The 17,548-nt window shown below is 44.5% G+C and overlaps 1 protein-coding gene across 1 annotated transcript in view; it reads left to right on the top strand.

Annotated features, from left to right (window-relative positions):
* Window positions 1-261: 261 nt before the first annotated feature.
* LOC144693091 (L-asparaginase 1-like) overlaps window positions 262-17,548 on the top strand; it is an 86,572-nt gene continuing 69,285 nt past the window's right edge. The window contains exons 1-4 of the mRNA XM_078562480.1: window positions 262-448; window positions 6,519-6,648; window positions 10,326-10,437; window positions 13,045-13,170. Of these exons, the coding sequence (XP_078418606.1) occupies window positions 262-448; window positions 6,519-6,648; window positions 10,326-10,437; window positions 13,045-13,170 (555 nt within the window). The remainder of the gene's footprint in view (window positions 449-6,518; window positions 6,649-10,325; window positions 10,438-13,044; window positions 13,171-17,548) is intronic.

Raw genomic sequence — 17,548 nt, forward strand, 5'->3', positions numbered from 1 at the left:
GAGGTTTGAATGTAGTGTATGTTAGAGAGGGTTGTATAATAGGGAATTAAAGGCACTGTGTATGATTGGAAACGGGCTGTAGAAAATTGAAACATTGTATATGGGGGGGGTGGTGTAGAATGGATAATTGAAGGCACGGCCTATATTAGAGAAGGGGTGTTACTGAGTGTATATTGACGACAAACTATGATGTAATTGGTTCTGCCTATACCCCCTTTTGCTTCTCCCGGTTCCTCAGTCTGTCCTTGCTCTCTGATAGCAATGTCCACTCTCTCGAGTTCCTGCTGTCGGAACAGCGAGCTGTTCAACACCCTGCTCGACTGGGAGAACTCTGCTGCCCGCAATCAACCGCATGTGCCCCGAACGTCCGCCAGTGTTCAGGTGCAGAAGGTTAAAGTTCTGGTGATATATACTGGAGGGACCATCGGCATGATGCCACAGAGTAATGGTGAGTGAGAATGCCCAAGTCCGATGTAGCATAGGAGGCAGCACCTGCTTCTTCTGGCAAAAAATGAAACAAACTCCAGGAGTAGCCGTTTCAAAAACCAATGGGTTTCAAGGTGAAAACAAGTAGGGACAATTGAAAAGGGAGTTGAAAGAAGAATGACTTGAAAACACTAGTGGAGTAGCACTAAAAATATACAGATACCTAGACCAAAGTTGCAAACGTTGAGAGTGAGCTAAAAATGAATCGCAGAGCTGTACTTATAAAAGACCACCTAAAGTAAGAATTTACAAGAAACAGTACAGCTCTACTCGATAAACAAATGTTGGGCTTCACCCACCCCAAAGCCGGTCACTCACATAGGGAACAGGGCTGTGAAAAATCAGGTGGCGTTTGTCGTGGTGGGTAAGAGCTGTCAGTGATGGCGGTCTCTGTCCTATTTGTATTAAGGGTTAAATATTGGCCAGGTTACTGGGGTGAACTCGCCTACTGTTCTTCAGATACTGACGTGGAGTCTTTTATGTTTGCCTGAGAGAGCGCATGGCGCTCCGGTTTCACACCTTTTATGAAAGTCAAGATTTCCAACATCGCGACACTCCTTCAGTATTGCATTGAGGAGTCATTCAAGGTGATGTGCCCAAGTTTCTGGAATGGGACAAGTCCAGAACCAACAAACTCGGAGGTAAAACCAAAAACAACTTATATTCGTGTAGCGCCTTTAACATAATAAAACATCCTAAGTATAAGTTGTTGGTTTTAGCTCCTGAGTTTGTTGACACCAAACCACCAAGGCACTATTACGCCAGGTGGCCATAAGCTTTAAAGCTAGGTTTTAGTGAGTGTCATAAAGGAGGAATGGGAGGTAGAGAGGTCTTGGTTACTGAAGGAGCAGCCACTAAAAGAATTATCTCACTAAGCAAGGGCAAAATGAATTTTGGCATTGGACATTAGCAGCTCAGATCTAAAAACTACTTTTGAATGCCAATTATCTCACGGAAAAGGAAAGTTTTATGCTTTATGACCTTGATGGGCAATGTAGGAGTAGGCCATTTGGCCCTTTGAGCCTTTGCCAACATTCACTAGATCATGGCTGATTTATTTTTTAAATTTCTGTTTTTTTAAATTTTAACAACAATTATAATGGATAATAGTACAGAAAATAGCTTACAGTAAAGCAATAATTTAATAAACTTACATTTGAAAGAGAAGGGAAAGAGAAGTAGGAGCAAGAAGAAGAATAAGGAAAGAGCAAAAAGATGAAAAAAACCCTCCCCAAAAAATAAGCAATTCAACTACAATTATAGGACAGATATAGTTTCACATGATATAACATATACAACCTAATTAGGATCAGTTATATGAAAGTCGAGAGCTATAGTTCCTCAAAATAACCTAGGAATGCTTCCAAAGCTACATAAAATCTATCAGTGGAGCCTCTTATAGTGTACATTATTTTCTCAAGTTTAAGATTCTGCATAAAATCACATATCCAATTAGTGAAAGAGGGCGGGGCAAACTGTTTCCAATTGAATAGAATAATACGTTTAGCCAATAATGTTGAAAGACGAGTGCATCAGTCTGGATTTTAATAAGTGGGATGGCATTTGGTTCTGCTCCAAAGAGTGCTGTAATAGGAAAAGGTTCAATGTTGCTACTAAAAATATTTGTTCAAAACAAAGCCAATTCAGGACACAACCAGTACATATGAATTAGAGAGACTGGGGCAGTATGGCATTTATCACAGGTTGGATCAAAATTTGGATAAATCTGAGATAATTTAACTTTGGATAGATGGATACAATGTAAGATTTTTAATTGTAGCAACCCATGTCTTGCACATGCAGATGTGGAATGTACATGAGAGAGGACAGACTTTCAGTTATCTTCTGATAAGTCTAGTCAAAATCTTGTCTGCAAAGAGTTTTTAAAGTAGGAAGTGAAAGGCAGTGTTGCGAAAAAATTAGAGAATATAATTTGGAAATGAATCCCCTAACAAAAGGATTTAGTTCTAATATAATATCTATCGGTGATTTGGGGGGCAACAAAAGAAACTGAGCTTTTTGTTGCGGACAAAATCTCTGATTTGTTAGTAGCAAAAGAAGTGTGTACAGGGCAGATCATATTTCATAGAGACAGAGAGAGAGTCAAAAGAAGCAAAAATATTTTCAATGTATAGGTTAGCAAGGGTTTTGACACCTTTCGCATGCCAGACTTGAAAGGCAGAATCTCCTAATGAAGGCGGAAATAAATGATTTGCGTCAATAGGGCTGTATAAAGAGAGAGCTTGTAGCCCAAAGTGTATTCCGAACTGGGTCCAAATCTTAAGCGACTGCCTAACAATAGGGTTTGAAGAAAAGCGACTGGTTGAGGAAGGAATGGAGGAGCACCAGAGAGCAGGCAGAGATGTGGATTGACAAGAGGCTGCCTCCAATTGCACCCATGCTAAACTAGCCGAGTCAGAATGAAACCAAAAGAAAAATTACGGATATTAGCAGATCAATAATAAAACTGAAAATTTGGCAGTGCCGAACCACCTCAATGTTTGGGACTTTGTAGAAAAACTTTACGAATTCTGGGTGTTTTGTTATTTCAAATAAAGGAAGAAATGAATTGGTCTATTGCAACAAAAAACACTTGAAAGTAAACAATGGAATGCACTGAAATAAGTATAGGAAATTTGGCAAAACATTCATCTTTACAGAATTTTTACGGCCCACTATTAAGGCTATTAGGAAAGTAATTTAGATAATTAATAGCAGGCAAAGAGCCCAATCGGCCTTCGTGTTTTTCAGGAAACCTCATCCACGGGTGGGATGAGCTTCCCTGAATGTTTTATAAAATCAATGAACAAAATTTTCTAAATTGACAAACATGTCCCAGCTCGTGTGACACTGTCACGAGGGGACATGTGTAAATAATTTTTCTCTTTCTTTATTAAAAAATTTCAATATGTACTTAATCTCCCTAAGGCAGCTCCGTGACTCGGAGATTGCTGCGCTCTTTCGTGCGCATGCCCCGTCTCTCCCCACCCCCACCTGCACAGGTAGCGCTGAGCATCACACTGGGCAGGCCTTAATTGGCCCACCCATGTAAAATGGCAGCATGCAGCCAATTGCGGGCGGCGATCAGCTCTGCGCCTGGTGCCGCCAAGCCTGCCCGACACAAGTAAACTTCTGGCCTGTGACTCAATGACTGTGTATATGTACCTTATTTTTAAAATTTCATTCCCCTTCTGGCTAGATGTGAAATTTATCTCATGAATTAATGGTGAGTGCTAAAATGTTTCTATTCTCACAATCTATAACTAAATAATCATAAAAAGTGTAATGTGTATTTATAAATTGAGAAATACGAATTATGCTTCATTACAGCATTAAGTCATCTTGTTTTATTCATACAATCTGGTCATGCAGCAAAAATATCTTACAGATACTCTTGTAATAAATTTCCAATATATAAATTTCAGCTACTACTTTGGATTGGACTGTTAGAAGGTGGAAAGTAGCAGACTGGGATACGTCATCAGTGAACTTAATTTCTTCTAGTTACAACACCAGGGTACAAAATATACTGAGATTTTCTATGAACTGACATTCTAATGATAAAGTTTATTAGCTGTCCCTTAGCTCCAATATCAGAAACATAGGTCATTTTGGACGAAAATTACTTCAAAGTTGCTCAGTGCGATAGCCCAGATTGCATGTTGTCCAATTTTGGGTTTAGAGAACATAACTGCCATATTCTGTGCAATCCAGCTAGTTTGCAGAAGGACAAATGAGGATGGAACAGAGATCTTTGGGCAACTTTAACTTAACCCACCTCCTGGGAAACTGATTAGATCGGGGGCAATGCTAATTTTATTCCCTGCCTGATTTTACTCTCCATTGAAGCTAATGGAGAATAATATTAATTGGGATGTAAAAGTGGTGTTCCATCTGATCCTGTGGGTTTCCCACCCATCGAGTCAGCTTTGAATTACTACCAAAGGGGCCTACCTGTATATTAGCCTATAGAGGAGTCACTTTGTTAGTAATCCATCTCATTTTATTGCAACGTCCATGACTTTTACACAAACAGCATTGTTTTGTTCCATGTCTGATACATGCTCTAAATTTTGGAATTGTTAAGAGTTTGGTGAGACACTGTACTTTCACTTCTAGAGCTTGGCTTCAAATTAGGTTCCAAGAGTTTCTTTCTCATTCAAATATAGCAAGTTTACTGTGCTTATATGATTTCTCTCTTGCTGATTTGATGTGCATGTCCACAAAAGGTTCAAAGAGCAAGAGATTTACTGACAAGCTGGTGAAACAGAATGCGGAGGGGGTGGGGTTTATGGTGCCTAGAAGAGTGGGAAACGTGGCAAGCGGGCTGACTTACTTAGGCAGAATGCAAAGTGCAGAGACAAAATCAACAGCAGGTTTGCAACAGTGCTGTGGCGGGTTCAAACTTGTAATACGTTTGCAGGCCATGAATACTCATCCTACCTTCAAGGTAAAGTCAGCAGTGCACAGGAATCTCATGGTACCCAGTTCATGGTTGTTTAAAGGTGGCATGCACCAGTCGGTTTTGTGCAGTTGTGTGTCAGGTCAGCAGTTTTCCTTGTTTAACTCTATAGCACAAGGGAGGGGAGCAGGAGAATGGCAGCTCACGTGGAGGCTAGGGACCAGCAAGGGTGAGTCAATGTTGAGGGGTGGGACATGTGGAGTGAGATTGGGGGCATGGAGGAGTGAAGTGGGAAGGGCCTGGTGTGCTGGAGGAGAGGTGGTGGGAACAGTCAGTCAAGGTAATAAAATGAGGGGCCTAAATGGCACTGTCCAAATCTGTGTCCATCTCAAGGTGTTGGCTGGTAGAGTCCTTTATAGGGCTTTGAGCTCATCTACATTTCAATTAATTCCACTACGAATGATCTTGGACAATGTCCTTTACAATGCATAGAAGGGAGGGCCAGGAGAGCCTGCAAGTTCAGCCGTGTCCCACAATACAACACTGGACACTAATATGAACATTCAATAAAGACTGAATGCAAAACCACAACGTGGTTTCTTTCACATTAAAGGAAATGTCCCTAACTCCCCTGTAACTATCAATGTGTGCCAATCATAAGGCATACCAGTATTTAGCTCTCTGACTAAGCTAGTCTCAACAAATAATGATGATGCACACATGAATAAAATGAAACCAATATAATGTGAAATATTTATACAAGTGAAATTTAATTTTGAAAAACACCTCTGCCACCTTTGTGCTCTCAAGACTTATGCTAATGGCAATGGAGTTGAGCAGGAAAGTTTTGGTGGTGACGCAGAGCCTCCCTGTTTGACCAGGGGGCTCTTTTAAAGTCCACCCATAGCTGCAGCACTGTCAACTGTCAACGGGTTTCACCACTGAAAAGCAGCCCCTGCCATTGAATCATGTATTTCCCGTGCATAGCGCCTGCACTTAGAATTTTAATTATAATTGCTTGGGAAACTGGAAAAAGAAAGAAAGTGGAAGTGGTGTTCACTCTGGTTATGCCATTGAGAACAGCATGCTTTCTAAAATTAGTTATTCATGGGATGTGGGCATCACTGGCTAGGCCAGCATTTGTTGCCCATCCCTAATTGCCCTTGAGAAGGTGGTGGTGAGTTGCCTTCTTGAACCGCTGCAGTCCATGTGGTGTGGGTACATCCACAGTGCTGTTAGGGAGGGAGATCCAGGATTTTTACCCTGTTGACAAAATCGCACCCCCCCACCCCTCCCCCTCCCACCGCCCACCAAAGTGTGTAAAACAGAAAAATGGTGCACATAACATGCTCTTTAAGGGAATTTTAGTGTTGGGATTTTTGTACCATTTGAACTAAAGTTGTTTGAACATTACATGACTGGTTTATTATTGGCACTTTATTTAATAGTTTTGTATGTATGTCATGGAGAATCTTCATAAATGTTCCAAAACTAAACACTTCTCTGTGTATAGCTGGGAAAGTGTAGCAACAATTACAATGTTACCAAAGATAAATTCTTCTAAAGGAAGCAGGCTTGACCATTGCTTTTGGTTACAAATGTTTGTTTGATATGTTTTGTTTGTTTTTAGGACTTGCACCACAAGCAAAAGCCCTTGTCAAAGCCCTTCGAAAAATGAGCTGCCTACATGATGAAAATTATGCTCAAGAAATCAAGCTTTACGACTCTTCTGATTCATCAGAAAATACTTTGGTTCTTCCGTAAGTCATAGAGTCATAGAGGTCTACAGCACAGAAAAAGGCCCTTCGGACCATCGAGTCTGCACCGGTCAAACAAGTACCTAACTGTTCTAATCCCATTTTCCAGCACCAGGCCCATAGCCTTGAATGCCATGGTATCGCAAGTGCACATCCAAATACTTCTTAAATGTTATGAGGGTTTCTGCCTCTACCACCCTTTCAGGCAGAGAGTTCCAGATTCCCACCACCCTCTGGGTGAAAAAATTCTTCCTCACATTCTCTCTAAACTTTCTGCCCCTTACCTTAAATCTATGCCCCCTGGGTGGTGGTGGGGGTGGGGAGATGGTGGGGGGGTGTGGGGGGGTTGGGGGGGGGTGGTGGGGGGGTTGGTGGAGGGGGGCGGTGGGGGTGGGGGTGGGGGGGGTGGAATCCCATCGGGAGTCGGCCTGGGTCTTTACAATAGCTACCCAGAAGTTAGAAGAGGTTTTAATTCTTCTAATTTTTTCTGGGTAACTATTGATATAACGCCATTGGAACCATATGAAATTTGCAATTTAAATTGCATTTTCAATGGTTCCCTGTGTAGGACAATTGCGAAGAGGAAGTTTGCACTTTTGGACAATTGCCATGCAAACCCTTAGCTCGGAACTTCTGAAGGGGTCTCCCTAGCGGCCCAATGGGGTACCCCCCTCCAGTCCAATGCTGGGGAGCTGGGAAGTTACGGCCCAGTACTAAACTTCAGAAATGCATGGATAACAAACCTAGATTCCATACAGGATAAGATTGAATTGGATTTCTATCTAGATCTGACTCCTTTCAGGAAAAGTGATATACTGGTAGATATTATACTCCGCTTGGCTTGGTTCATGGCACTCTTGCCTCCCAGTCAGAAGATGGTGTGTTGAAGACCTGCACCAGGACTTGCTTGCATAATCCAGGCTGACACTTCAGTATTGGAGGAGCTCTGCTTTATTGGAATTGGCATCCTGTGAATGAAATATTAGATTTTAAGATAGTTAAAGGTCCATTTCAGTATTAAAAGAAGAGCAGGAAATGTTTTTGGTGTCCTGGCCAATATTCTTCCTTAGCCAACATCCCCAGAAACAGAAGATGTCATTCATTCCTCACTCCAGCGTAGCCACAGCTGATTTTGCTGAACAAGATGTGACAAAAAAATCCCTGGATTTATTGGATATTTTCCATAGGGTTTTCAGGCCCCACCGAGGTTGGGAACAAAGGTGGATAGGGACCAAATACACTGGCACCAGCTGGCGGCCGGTTTTCCAATGCCGTTTTTAGCACTGGTCATTTTAGGGGAGGTGGGTTCAGAGCCTGCTGCCACAAGGTGGGCAACCAACCAGACTGCCTTGTTAAGGGAAGCTAAAGGAGGCCAACTTTAATTATGCAGTCAACCTCCAGGTTCCCAATGTGATTGGGGGGTGGGGCAATTTAATGGCCTGGAGAGAGGCACCCAGTTCCAGGATAGGAGGCCAGGTCTACAAGCCCTCCCTGTCTGTCTGAGTGCAAATGAATAACCTGTAGAAGGATTCCTGCTTTGCCTAGCAGCCCCCCACCACCACCACCCTAGTGGTGGCCTGGCTGCTTTTCTTAATTTTGATTTGTATTGTTAAAAATATTGCTGAAATGGCACTTTCATGTTGAAGCACCTTCTCAGGTAATCATCCTTTACTGCAGCCTGCTGTACTGCTCAAGCTAAAAGCCTTCTGATTGGCCTTCCAGTTAGGTCAGACCGCCTCCTGCCCTTGATTGGGCAGGGAACCTGTCTTTATGCTGATTAAGGGGGAACATTGGTTAAAACCCCAAAGAGTGACTGTTTCCCGACGGGGTGGGTTTTGGAAATACTCCCGACGCTTGTTTTCTGCCCCTAAATTGAAAATTCAGCCTCTATATTTTCTTAATTTCATAAAGAATAAGTTATTCACATTTTGATGCTGATTTTCAATGTTACCAGAGCTTTGCATTTAATGGGGTATTTTGGTTTGCAAGTTTCAGCCTCTGCAAAACCATTGAATCCCACCTGCTTGAAAGTGAGGTGCTGTGATGGAAGTTACCAGTGGAGCAGTTGATTTGTTCTTTTGGTTGATGATATGATGTAAAGAGGGGCTCATTCAAGGGAATTGTTGATACTGCCAACAAATTTCTAAACAATGAACTGTATGATAATCTTGTTTTGACGAATTATCACATTCACCAGTAGGACGCAAGCAAAAGGCACATATTACTGTTACATTTAATAATAATAATTTACCAATTAATAACATTAATAATTGACAAAATATTCTAAAGTAACTGCTATTTAAGAGATGATAGATGGCTAAAAAGAATTGTATGTTGTTACAATCCCTCTGGGGATTGTTAACATTTAAAGAGAAATTTGAACACTCAGTGATTAATCGAAAGAACTACACCACAAGATTTCACGCTTTTAAACAAAAACAAACTTTATTGTATGTAAAAGGAAATTAAACAAAGCAAGCAACACTAACAACACTATAGTACATAAAGGTTCATGCTATAAACTTAGTTCTATTTTTTAGTTCCCCCCAAGAGTTCCCTTATACATTATGATATTTTGAAGCTTTATTTACTACTTCTGGGACCAACCCAAAGATATGCCACAACTCTCTGAAATTCCCTTTAATTCTCCTCTGAGTTCCAGCTATTCTCCAAGGTACAAGTTTTATGGGGATCCTTCGGTTAGCTTTTGGCTAAGTAACCCTCCAACTTGCCTTTAAGACCTCAAAACTGTGGACTCCTCAGTTCAAATGTAGGGCCTTATTGCATTCTTGCTTAGTGGTTTAAAAATTAGGAACACCCTGGTTCCTAATGACCTCTATGCTTCTAGTCCTACAGTTGTCCCACAGTTCCTGCTGACTGACAAAGCTGACTGCTTCCAAGCTAAGTGCAAAACTGCCAGTTTTCTGTGAGGAACACCCAGGCAGATTAAAACAAAGGAACTGTCCGAACCTCGCAGCCCACCTCCATGACAGAGTGGTATACTTTGGGATGCTCCCAACAGAAACGTAAACTAATTTTTTCCTTCAACACAGCCCTTTGGTTTTGTAACTCACATGAATAATTTATATCTTCAATGGATATAATTGCCCTTTCACCAGACCCCCTGGGCCCATGAAGTAACCCTCATGTTTACAAAGCTGATTTCAGCTTCTTTTCATCTGGAAACTGCATGAATAATGCAGATCCCTTATTGGAATAATTATAGATGTCATGGCTCTACCAAAAGCTCACTGATGGGTTATCCAATGTTTAAGTTTCTCACTATCAACCCTGGTCTTATTGAATAAATACAGACTACCTTTTAAATGTTATAAACTCAGGCTTGTTTGATTTGCATTTAATATCTGAGTTGTTACCGGTTTCTCAAAGAGGTGTTTCTATTTAACTTACATTTTTTAAAAATCAAATTGCCAAACTGAGTTATATTTCTAAAATGTATGAATTATGAAACTGGATATTCACAACAATGTTGTGTTGGTAAGGGGAAGCACATCAGATTTCATTGGCACAGAAGTTAGATATATTTCATGCATATTGTCATGGATGCCATATTGCTTGTGCAAAACCCAAGAAAAGTTTATTTAATTACCTATTTATTGATGTTGGGTAAGTTTTAAACATGGTGGAAATGAAAATCTTCCTATTTGTTCCTTTTACAGTCTATCTAAGTCAAATAAAAGGGTTATATACACGATAATTGAATATTCACCCTTACTGGACTCCTGTAACATGACCACAGATGAATGGATTAAAATTACAATTGATATAAAGGTAAGCTGAGACTTGGGTCAAATATCTCATGTTGGATGATTTTGCTGATGAGTATGGTAGTCACATAGGCAAAGGCCTCAAATTTCTAGTGTGGGGGACTGTATCTCAAGCAGATCTCTTACTAACAGACCAGAATTGTGAGCAAAATCTAGATCCGTCAGTTTCTGCTCCAACTGTATTCTTCCCAGAAATCCAAAGCAAGGGAACTGCCTCATCTTTCAGTCACTCTGCCTTGCTGCAGTCATTTGGAGGCATGCCGAGGGCTGGTGGCGGATAGGGTTCTCAAACTTCTCTGGTAATTCCATTCCAGGTTAGGTCCAGTGGATCCCAAGACTGATAAGGGAAGCATGAGTCCTGCACTGGGCCTTCAAATGGCTCCAAAGATCTCTTGTACCACCATGGTAATCCATCTCAAAAGGTTCAATAGGCTTTAAAGTCAGTGGGAAGCTAGTAATTTTGGGCCCTAGATTTTCATCTGTGTTGATATTAGGAGCTAGAGATAGTTTTAAATAAGCTATATGCGTGTGTTAGGAATAAGCTATAGCTTTAAGTTCAATTTTTTTTTATTTGTGGGCTAAAAGGGTGAAACCTAGGGCAGAATTTTTAGGTTGGCGTGCGGGTGCGCGCCTGACCTGCTCGAGCATGAAATAACACGTGATGGTGTTGGGTGAGCTTCCCAACGTCATGCTGCGCACATGCGATATTTCGGTCAGCAGGCGTGCACGATAATCGTAAGCGCGCCCGCTGATAATTAAGAGGGAAATTAAGCCCACTAAAGTTCCAATTGTCCCCAATTTTTCATGGTCCGTCCAACCTTACGGTTGGTGGACGGGTGAATCTGCCAGGCGGACTTTGCATTTTTGATGAAATCTCATCCAAGGGCTGTTATTAAATAAAAGTATATGGATAGAATTTTCATCATGTATATTTGGCTCCCAGGCAAAAGCAATAATACCCTCTTTCATTTCCACAACATCCACAGGAACCTGCTTTTCCCTCATTCTGAAGATTTCAAAGTTAGTCACAAGACCCTGTATACCCTTCAGAGTTCTATCTACTTTCACACACAAGTAATCTCCATTTTTCTACCAGTGTAATTTACAGTCCACCACGTTGAACAGATTGCGCACTCTTATTTCTTGTCATGTCGGAAGCTGCATTAGAGTGACTCTGGCTGGAATATCTTTGTTCTCTGGCACCCAGAATGCAATAACATTATCACTGGGAGACCACGAGAAATCCTTTATTCCACTAATCTTCAGACTCTTATCCAACAGTCCCATTGAAGGCATTTCATAAATACTAAGTGTGTCTTGTGCCATTCGTGCAAAAAACTTCCCATCATGGCTCCATTTGAATATAGGCCAATGAGCTGAGCTCCCACAATGAAATCCTTATTTCTTCTGGCCTATTAACACATCCTGAATGATGATGGCTTGAGGATCATCTTTAGTGTCCATTAAAGAGATAAATGACACCATGTATCTTTCACATGGAGAGAAATTGATTAGCTGGACACCATGGTGGCTAAAACGATGAATCTGCTTGAACTTCTCCCCACCCCAAAGAGCAAAACCACACTGATGGAACATTGCTAAGTAAGTGCCTTTGGGGGACCAACGAACTTATGTCTCTGTCCAACGTGCACGTTCTTCAGTGACAACAGGTTCCTTTATGTCATTCCACAAAATAGCTGTTCTATCTCCAGACGCATAGATAATGCTGCACTGATCTCGACAGTCCGGATCCTCTAATCAGTATCGAAGATACCCAAAATCTTTGAATGGTTGTTTCGGTGGAATTTCCCAATCATCGCTGATGGTCAAAGGTTACGGGGAGAAGATGGGAGAATGGCGTTGAGAAACTTATCAGCCATGATTGAATGGCGGAGCAGACTCGATGGGCCGAATGGCCTAATTTCTGCTCCTATGTCTTATGGTCTTATGGTCATGTATATGTTCAAGTGACTGATTCTAATGTGTGGACATTTTTTTCCAGATTTTAAAATCTTGATTTATTAGTTTTAAATTCTTCAGCTCCCTGAGGCAGCTCCCTGCCTTTGGGGAGCTTTCATTCCGCACTCCCCCATGCCTGTACTCACATCAGTGCCTGCCCTCCTCTCACCCCCACCCCGGCAGCACTGAGCATTTCCGCGTGCATTTCACATTGGTTGGCCGTTAATTGGCCAGCCAGTGGGAAATTGCAGTTGGGGGGTTGCTCCAGGGCCCGCTGATTGCGCCTGCATGCCAACCTAAAAATCCTGCCCCTTGGTCTAGTTTCATTTAGTATTTTCTCTGTGATGGAGTCAGCAAGTATGAAGCCCTGTATCACTCGAGATATAAATAGTACCTTGGCCTCAAATGGTCAAATCAGTTATTATATCTTCTTTGTGCTAAATTTGTCAGCCCTCTTTTAACAGTACTATCAGCTTGAAGTGCCTGGTATACAACATGAAAGATAAGAATGAGATTTATTCATTGCTGGAGTAAAATTTGACATCAGTTGTATTCCTAACAAACCAACATGCTGCTGTTTGATTCCTTGAGTAGACAGAATACCATTCTGATAGATAAAGCCCTCTAAGATTTATGTTATTCTTTCCCTCAGAAAAACTACCAACGGTACAGTGGTTTTGTGATTCTTCATGGCACAGATACAATGGCTTACACAGCTGCAGCCCTTTCATTCTTGTGTGAGAACCAAGGAAAGCCCATCATCTTGACTGGCTCTCAGGTAAGTTGCAATATTTTAAACAGGGACATTATCCACTGCCCTACATTTGCAAGGGAAAGGATGCAGTGATTTAGATTTCTCACAAAGTACATGTAGAATATTGTGCAGCTGCTGAATTTGTACAGAAGGGTAACCAGTACAAATCATGAGTAAGACAAATAGGATTGATCTTGTTTCTGGTATTGCCTGTGTGCAAAGCTTAATTTTCAAGAGATCTCTTTATTGCTTCTACCCAAGACGAATGCCAATTTTGTCATTGGAAAAAATGCTCTGCATTGTACACTTTAATAATTTTTTACAACACTTGGGCCAGAATTTTTCCGTTGGCCCGCACACCGACGCATAAAATGATGCGCGGTGACGTCAGGCGAGCATCCCGATGTCACCGTGCGCCATTGCGATATTTAGGTGGGGGGCGCGTGATGTTCTTGGATGCGCGCCCGCCATTAATTAATCATGTAGTTAAGACTCCTGAGGCATCAATTGACTGCAAATTTTATGGGGCCCGTGTGATCTTCAGGACGTCGCACGGGCACAACGGGCAGGTGGGTAGGAGACATTTGTATAAACCTCATCCACGATTGGGATAAGAGGGGTGAGCGGGGTCACGAATGTGATCTTTCAGATATTTAAGTGTGAAACTTACTTATACTTGCGTGTGAGCAGGAATACTTCAAAACTCTTACCAGCTGCTTGGGCAGGAGTAACAGCCTTCAGGTCAGGACTCTACAGTAAAGATCATTTTTGGGGCCTGCAGCTTTCAGGAAGCCTTCCCTTAGCCTGGGAATGGGAGTTGTGTTCTCCACTGGAGGCTCCTTCGCTGAGGAGGAAGGGAGGGCCAGAAGGGGGAGGAGGCCAAGAGTCCACATGCAGCATCCAGGGGAGCCACCTTTGGGAGGAGAGGCGCAGGCACAAGGGGCGCAGGGCCAACAGGAAGTTCAAGGTGGAAGGGGCCGCAGAAGATGCCATTTCCTGCTGCCAGAGTATACTGGCGGCAAAGCAGCTACCTCAATATGTCTGAGGTACAGTGCCGAAGGAGGCTCTGTCTCTCAAGGGAGACAGTCACCTCCATTTGTCAGATGATAGGCCCTGAGATCTCTGCAAACTGTGTGGGTGGGCACCCCATGCCAGTGGCCCTAAAGGTCACAGCTGCCCTCAATTTCTCTACCTCTGGCTCCTTCCAGGGGTCGACGGGTGATCTTTGCGGTGTCTCCCAATCAGCTGTCCACACTTGTGTCAAGCAGGTTACAGACGCTCTGTTCAGGCGTGCATTGACTTTCATCCACTACCGCTGGGACCAGGCAAGCCAGACAGAGTGAACCAGAGGCTTTACAGCCATTGTTGGCTTCCCCTGTGTCCAGGGTGCAATAGACTGTATACATGTGGCCATCAAAGTGCCAGCAGGTGAGCCCGGTGCCTTCGTCAACAGGAAGGGCTTCCACTCCATGAACGTGCAGATAGTGTGTGACCACAGGATACTGATTTTACAAGTCTGTGCAAGGTACCCAGGCAGCTCCCACGACGCCTACATTCTCAGACACTCCCAGGTACCGAGATTCTTCAGTGCTCCAGCCCAGCTTGATGGATGGTTGCTGGGTGACAAGGCCTATCCCCTCAAAAGGCAGCTCATGACGCCTCTCCACCATCCAAGAACAGAAGCTGAGCAGCGGTACAATAGGAGCCACGCCTCCACAAGGACTGTGGTGGAGAGAACCATCGGTCTTCACAAGATGCACTTCCGATGCTTAGACCGCTCAGGGGGCGCACTCCAGTAACCCCCCAGATCGTGTGTCAGTGATAGTGGTTGCATGCTGTGCTCTCCATAATCTTGCGCTGGAAAGGGGGGACGCAGTGGACGATGAAGATGTCGACGCAGTGGTTGCAGCTGCACACGATGAGTCCAGCAGTGAGTCCGAGGATGAGCACCCAAAGGGAAATGCTGAGGGGGTAGACGCTGACCCGGGCACACTCCAGGGGGGCAGGGACACCTGGGGGGCTTTAATCCAAAGAACCTTCAGCTAGCACACCACACGCCAGGGCCGCAAGCTCCATGCTCGATATCTGAGTGCTAAAGCTGCCTGGATACTAACTAACTAAGGCCCTTGTCAATAAAACTCAATGTCAAACAACTCACTCATTACATCATGGCTTCCCGTACACTTGCAGAAGTAAAGAATCACCCTGAGGCATGGCAACATGTCAACGTTTTATTGAGGGAACAAATGTAATTTCATAAACCAAAAAAAAAAGGTGTTGGACATCACACCAAGTCTTCAATAAACTACGATGGCCAACATAAAAGCACCAGTGAGAAACCCTGGTGTACCTAAGATGTGTTAAATATGGGTGCTACGTCTAGGTGCTGTCCCCACGCTGGCACTGGCATTGGAGACAGCCTGCTCACTGTGCTGTCCTGTTGGCCTCGATAACCTTGGCGGACATCCTCTGGTCCGTGGAGCCTTTGATGGCCCTGCCTGGGAGGGAGCAGCCAGCTCCACAGCTGGCATCTTCCCCAATCACCACAGCCTCATTGGATGCCACAGTCACTGACAGAGGAGCGGAGGAGCTGCCGCCCTCATCCGGAGCACCCTGAGAGTAGCCGGCAGAGACGAAAGACAGCTGCTGCGCCGACGTGAGGTCGCTTCGGACCTCCCTGCTCACCGTAGATGGGTAGGCACCGAGCTGGGATACATGGTGCCTAAATCATCTCCCACACAGGCAATGACCAGCTGAGGTCAATGCCGCTGTGAAGGTTTGCAGGTCCGAACGCAATCCCAGGAAGTCCTGATTGTTCTCCTGGAGGTGCCTCTCCACGAGAGTCACCACTCTCTTCATGGAGGAAGCATAGCACTCAGCCATGAGGTTCATTGCATCGGTGATGCTCCACATGGACTCCTCAAGCACGGGCACCATGCCACGCATTGCCTCATGTATCTCCGCCAGATCCTCCCGCATACCCTGCTGCACTTCCAGCATTTGCTGCCTCACGGATGACTCCAGAGGCACATCATGAGCCACCAATTGAGCATGTACCTGGTCCCCAGCAGTCCTCCAACTGCCAGCACCCTGGGCACTCTCTGTCTCTGCCCGCACCTCAAGCGAGTGTGAAGTACCCTCACTGCCATGCCCTGGGACACTAGCCAAAGATCTAATTCCCACTGACGTGCTAGTATCTGCACTGGTGCCTGCCTGACTGAGATAGTGTGATGCTGGTGAGTGGATTTCCTTTGGGGCCTCAGGGGTGAGAAGTGGGCACTTTGCCTCCTCCTCCCGGCCCTGCTCCGGTGATGCTGAAAGGAAGAAAAAGGACATTTGATTAGTTACAGTGCAGACAATGTCAACTTGCATGCTGCTCCCCCAGATCATTATGCGCTCATCCTTCCATAATCAATGGTCAACCCATGTTGCTAACTTCAATCATGGAGCATTCAGCAGTGCCATGGCTTTTGGGACACACATGGTGACCTGAGTGCTTGCCAAACATACCTCCCCATGGAACCCCAGCCTCTCCGCCACCAGTGGACCTGGGCGCATGGTGCCTCTCCAGATCCATGGCCTGCTGTTTGTAAGGTGTTAGAATCACCACTGGGCCTGGCTTCCGCCGGTCCACATCCGTTCTGCGGAATTGTGCGCAATCTTCTCCTGAAAAGGAGAGAGGAGCATTGATTAGTCCAGTCTGCACCTGAATTCCCATCGCATCCCTGCCAACCCAGCCAGAGTGGGACATTGTAGGACTCCAGTTCTTCTTCATCCTGCAGCTGCCGCACACTCACCCAAAGAAGCCATGGCTGACCCCCCCCCACCCCTCATTGCCCAAATGCTGCCTCCTTAACATGTGGCACCACAAGGTGTAACTTTGCTAAGCAAGGAGGCACAAGGAGCGCAAAGTCCAGCAGATGGATTGGTGCCCTGCCAACAGGAAGCTCCCCTCCCAGCATGTTAGCACCCTGACTTTGACATGCTTCCCAGTTCCAGCACTATGCCTAGGTGTAGAACCTTGACTTTCACCCTCATTCTATACTCTGGGTGTCACACATGCTGCGGATGCAGAAAACATCCTAGCTCAACCCTCTTGGGGTTGGGGGGAAAGGGTGACGACTGCATTAAGTGACCTGAGGCAACATGGTACTAACCCTTCCCGAGTGCAGGAGGTCATTGAATCTTTTGCGGCACTGGACCCATGTGCGCCACACCACATCATGGGAGCTGACACTCTTGGCCACCTCCTCCCATGCACGTTTGGTCAGGTGGGGAGGCCTCTGCCTCCCACCGCTCGGAAGAGGGACCTCCCACCTTGCCACCACCTCCAGGGGGCAGCTAGGCACTTGTCGGAGAAACAAGGGGCACACTGCCCTGCTGGCCTACCCTCCGGCCAGGC

The sequence above is a fragment of the Cetorhinus maximus genome, chromosome 18 (assembly GCF_964194155.1).
Source record: "Cetorhinus maximus chromosome 18, sCetMax3.hap1.1, whole genome shotgun sequence".
In the NCBI taxonomy this organism is placed as follows: Eukaryota; Metazoa; Chordata; class Chondrichthyes; order Lamniformes; family Cetorhinidae; genus Cetorhinus; species Cetorhinus maximus.